The following is a 6,133-nucleotide window of genomic DNA, read 5'->3' as shown; positions in this document are numbered from 1 at the left end:
TATTTTTGTAAAATTGGAAATGGACTTACCATTTGCAATCTATCCATGTGAAAGAAAAGGAAAATATGGAAAATTTATATTTGTGGGTATTGGGTAACAATAGAATGACTTTCCTAAAGTTAGATCCAGAAAATCACCAACTCCTTCAATAATAATTGAAGTAATAAAATATTGAATGAATCCAAATTATACGTGGTCCGTATCCAAACGTGTCAACTTATTAAAAAGTAAAACATATTGAATACTTCACAACATCCTTTTCCTCTGTATGAAAATCCCCTTATATATACCACTCACTCAGTTCTTCTCATAAACCACAAAAAAAACTCTCCTCTGAAGTTTTCTCTTCGGTTTTCATCAATATTTGTCTCTCCTTCTTAAGTGAACAAAGCAAAAATTCAAAAAAAAAAAAAAATGGATCAAAAATTGCCAGTTATAGCGAAAAAGTTCTGGAAGATAGTCCGCGTGGCTTATTTCATGTTGAGGAAAGGATTATCATCAAAGAGAAAACTAATGTTCGATCTCAACTTATTAATGAAACGCGGTAAGATTGCTGGAAAAACCGTCTTCCAAAATCTGATGTTCCAGGGCCATAATAATAATAATCGTGTTCATCAATCAACTTCAAAAGAGTATTACGAGTTCAGCTGCAGTAACAGTCCAGCTTTTCACCTACCCTTCAACATGAACAAGCGCATTAATAAGCACAATCACAATGCAGTATCTATCACTGAACACGACGACGTTTCAATGATGAACGCTGCCGTTTTGAAGGCATTTGAAATGCTTCAGAGCGAAACAGCATCACCTGCTTTGCCTGGATTCGGAAGGACTCCAACGGTGAGACAATTAAGGATTACTGACTCGCCTTTTCCGGCTGATAACGGTGAAATTATTAGCCACGTTGATGAGAAAGCTGATGAATTCATTTCTCGATTCTACAGAGATTTGAGAAGAGAGGCTGCATCTGCTTTTGCTTAATTTTTTTTTTCTTTCAAAATTAGCTCGTGGCAATAATTATTATGTATAGAAAGAGCTTATATATGCAGATTGGGAGCTCTGAATACTGCAAATTAATTTTTGGTTTCCATTCTGTCCCGGGATTTTATTTTTTTTTCTTCATAATTTTCTCTTTTTATGAAATTGTGAAAATTATTGATGTGATGATACCCGTTTGGTTCTTGCTTACGGTATAATATTTTCTTAATATATCCACCTGTGTCTGTATGACTCCTAATTCATGTTTTTACATTAGTTTACTGTAAAATACTGAATCGCTATCGACCCGGGGAACTTCCACAATTTTTCTCTTTTTATTTGATCGTCGTCTACTAGTTACAACCTTCTCTTGTATGTCATATTTCGTATCATTTTATATGTCATATTTTGGATTTCAAGAGTCAAATAAGTGTATCTTTGAGAATAAACTTTTTATAGATTTTATAAAATTTTAAAATTATCAATTATTATGACTCACAATACTTTTTACTTAATTTGCAAATACATAAATTTCATTTCAAAAAAATTTGCAAATACATAAGTTCTGTTTCAAAAAAATTAAAAATTTCACGCGCAAATTTTTCGTTAAACTTAAACTGCTTGACTCTTAAAATATAAAAGACATTATATAAATTGAGACAAAGAGTGTAATTATTTGCACGAAAATAAGAATAACGCAAGGTAAAAGGTAACATGGAGTAGGTTAGCAAGTTGAAAGTTCATTCTTTTCTTTCGGCCCAAGAAGTACATAATATTCTTCAAATTCATTTTTACTTCTTCATTTAGAATCTTGCATGCCTTTAAAAGTTATGATTAAACGAGATATTTTATTGTAATAATATACATTTTACTACGTCCTTCTATCTCTTTTTACTTATTTAATATTGACAATTTATTTGTCATTTTTGAAATATCAAAAAAAAAATTTTAAATTATTATACTTTAATTTATTTAGAGAGTTAATATTTTTGAAAAAGATTAAATATTTTTAATGATTCAAGTGATTTTGGATTATATCAATTAACAGGGATAAAGTGTTAAACTCGTTATATCAATCATTATTTTCTTAATGAATGTGTCAAGAAAAAAATGAATAAATAAATAAAAACGAGTGAGTATTACATTTTGAAAATTGATTATATTAGAAAGACAATTAATTCTAAGGGTGAAATATGAAAGTAAATAATTATCCAAATTCTGAGTTTTAAATAATAGACAAACAAAAAAAAATAAGGAAAATATTTACTATCCAAGGTTGGAAATGAAAACTTGCTAATTAAAGTTAATTTCATGTAAAATAGGAAAATTATTTAACTTGGAAATTCATTTACACAGTTAAATTAACAACTCGATCCTGATTTGTTATTTTGTCAAAATACTCCAAACTATGACAAAGAGAAATTAATGGCCCGATTCACTAATCAAGGCACTAATGAATCAATATGATAATTCCACCAATTTTCCTAAAGCAAAATTGTCTTTTGTTCATAAGTGGAACCTTGTTATAGTATTTAATATCTGTGGGCTTTCTCTTTTTTATTACTTTACTAATATTTTTTTATAATTATTTTTGTTATATTTAGTGGGTTTTGTAAAGCAACTCCCTTGCTTTTTTATGTTGGTCGTCTAATTGAACCTTAATTGGAAGAAACATCACACTTACAATATTTTACTGATGCACTTGATTTCTTATTAAAATTTTATTTTATTGAGGAATTCTGGTACTGTTTAATTACTATTATATCTTTTTCATAATATTATAAAATTATTATTGAAAAAATAGTGGACTTAAATTATTTATTTATTTATAAATACAAGATAGAAGTTTTTAAAATCATTTTACTCTAATAACTAATTCTTTTTTTTTTAAAGTATAAACACATTTGTAATGCAATTTCACAACTACAATGATTTGAAGGGAGTAATTAATTCTTATCGCTTGACTCTAAAAAATAAATAACGCCACATGATTTCCTCTCACAGGTCACTTAACATGACTAATTAAAACTTGGACTTATTCAACATAAGAAATCCAATATGTATTCTGCTAGAAATAATCTAAGAAGATGTAATTATATGCAACAATTATATTAATGAAACATCAATATCGGATAAAGAGAGAAGTAATTATTATCAATTTTAAAAATAAAATAAAATTGTGATTTCTTGTATAGAAGGGCTTTTGACAGCTCTAGGACAAGATATTTACAGCTCATCTTCGAGAAGGGATTTGAAATGTAAATAAATAAAACAGAGAAAAAGCAACAAATAATTAAAATAAAAAGTGCATATTCAATATGAGTATATATAGTGGGTATAATTATGTGCCTCCTAATCCATTCTATATATGGTTTTTCAATAATATGCATGCCAGATGTTATTTGTATATATATTCACATTTAGGAGATTGTTTGGATAAGTGTAGTCACTTTATATCTTCAATAACTAAAAGGATACTCTAAATGATATACTCATTACTCTCATCTGTATTTTAATTTATGGGATAGATCTAGCTTTACTTAACAATTTTTATGAATATCTACTAGCTAGACAGAGAAATTGTGAAATTCAAATATATCTTATCTGAAATTAAAGTTGATAAAGTAATTATTATTTAAAAAAGTAGAAAAAATGTGTACTTTTTGTTTTCGTTGAGATTTTGCCAAGTTTAATTCACAAATAATTGCATGGTACATGAACAGTGTGTTTTTATGGCTTTATATGTATTGCTTTTTTTCTTCCTTTCATTTTTCACGAATAAAAAAAAAATACAAGCCTTGATTCTTACAACGCATCAAAGAGCTTCAAATTTCATAAATTAAGTTCAACTACTTTATCTGCTAGGTTGAAGAAATAATTCTAAAAATAACATAACCTATACTTCCTGTTTCTCTCAGATTGTGCCACGTTTCAGAAATTAAATAGTACATCGATATAATATATATATATATATATATATAGAGTGTTTATTGACTTTGCAATATATTTGTTAGGGTCCAATATTTTCTTTAAAAAGTAGAGAAATTTTACCTTTTAATTTTCTTATTATCATTATTCCTTATAAGTTTTATAAATCTTTAAAATTTCTCATTTTTGTGCGTTAAATCTTGCATATCATATTAGTGTATCATGTCTAAATATAAATTAGATTAGTGTATCATGTATAAAATATAGTGTATCTTACTTAACGATTAATGTATCTCGCTCATCAGATTAATATATTAGCGCTTATATTATTTTATACCTTTGAGGGATTTCTGTAGTTATAAAGTTTTAAGAAATAAATTGTTATTTTGGATTAAAAGTATGTGATTTCTGTAATTTGTCTATATTTTTTAAGTAGTATATAATTAAACTACATTATTTAACAAATGTTAAAGAAAATAGGAAAAAGGTGTATTTATTTTGTGGAAAAATCTAAGAGTTCAATAATTGAGCACTACCCTCTAAACCCCTAACCCCACCCAAAAAATAACCTCAAAATTCTATCTTTATTGCAATTTTCTTTTGGTGTTCATACCAAAACTTTGCAGGCCACGATGTCTACACCTTTATATACGTGCGACAATAATTATAAAAAATAAATAAAACAACCATTATGTACAAGTGCACTTTCTTTTTAATTCATTCAATATTATAAGGATAAATGTCCAAAATTCTCGTGTAATGTCTGAAATTGCTTATTTTTTTTAAACATTAATTAGAGTTTATTCTATTTATACCCTTGTATTTAGCAATTCAGCTCAAATTTGCCCTTGCATAGTATACAGTTCCAACAATTCTTTCACATATCTGATTTTTCATAGATAAGGTGTAATTTTATTAATTTCTTCTTAATAAATTTCTGAAAAATGTGACTTTTTAGGAATTTCTTGGTTCTTTTTGTAAGTGTTTTTTTATTATCTAAGACACTAGATATTTTGAAACAAAGAAAATAGTAAAAAATATATTTTATGTAACAAAATCAGTTAAAAAACGTAAAAGTTAATGTTGGATGTCAGTTTTAAATGTGAATCTTTTTGCATGTCTAATCAAATTTTAATTTTAAATATATTATCGATCTTTATGGTATGCGAGCAGCAACAAAGAGAAAAAAAAATACATATCGTAAAGTATATGGATCCAGTAGTGGCGTATCCAATTGAACACCCTTCGTCTCAAAAAAAAATAGCATATATACAAGTAAAATGATACCCAAAATATTGAAATTACATATTTTTAACACTTTAAATATAACAAACTGCCATTTCTGAACACTCTTTACGAAATTCTTAATCCCGCCACTGGGGCTAAGTATGCGAGCTTGGTAGAGCGCAAAAACATTTATAATCAAAAGTATGTCCTAATAAAGTTAGTATTACTTTTATAATTATTAAAATTAATGATTGTAATTTAATTATATTATATTATACTTCAAGTATACTTATTTTTAAATTAATGATTGTAATTTAATTTTCTAAAAATTTTTTTAATTTGTCTTGATTAATATTATTGAAGCTTGTCTAACATAAAAATGGATGAAATAATTTTATCAATTAGTTAATCATACACTACCAATCTATAAGACTAGTTATAATATATAAATTTTACACACATAGATTTCTCATCAGATTTTCTTTGTAGAAAATTGACAATCTTTTTACAAATTTTCTTATATAATTTCTAAATAAATTTTTATATAATTGATGATTTTGTTGTAATGCTTCTAACTTAATAAAGCGAAATTCTTAATTTTCTCACACTAGACACCACTACTAGTAATTCTGAGTTTCCGGAACAATAATATTAGGAAAGATATTGAAACATTAGTAATTTGCCAAGTTTATTGAACTGTGTTGTCAATATTTTTCTTTTATAAATCTAAAAAATTTTATAGACAAATATTAATAGGATAATCTTGCACATTTGAAATCAATCCATTTCCAAATCAAATTCATTCAACAAAATTAAACAATCCTTGTTTACTAGTCTAGTTAGTTCTACCATCCAAAATCTTTCTTTTTATATAGCTTCCTCTTCTTTCAATGGTATTATTAGTAGTGATATTTAAAATTAATAATAGGTTAGCCATGTGTGTATGATATATTACTTTGGATCTTATGATAAAAATATTATTTAACAACATGAAAATTTG

General features: G+C 26.3%; 1 protein-coding gene across 1 annotated transcript; it reads left to right on the top strand.

Moving 5' to 3' along the window:
- Positions 1-269: 269 nt before the first annotated feature.
- Positions 270-1,211, top strand: LOC107022639. Its single transcript, XM_015223235.2, has one exon. The coding sequence runs from the start codon at positions 415-417 to the stop codon at positions 979-981; it is 567 nt and encodes a 188-aa protein (XP_015078721.1). The 5' UTR covers positions 270-414; the 3' UTR covers positions 982-1,211.
- The last annotated feature ends 4,922 nt before the right edge of the window (positions 1,212-6,133 follow it).

Source organism: Solanum pennellii, chromosome 6 (assembly GCF_001406875.1).
Source record: "Solanum pennellii chromosome 6, SPENNV200".
NCBI classification, from domain to species: Eukaryota; Viridiplantae; Streptophyta; class Magnoliopsida; order Solanales; family Solanaceae; genus Solanum; species Solanum pennellii.
This window is presented reverse-complemented; position numbering and strand designations above follow the sequence as displayed.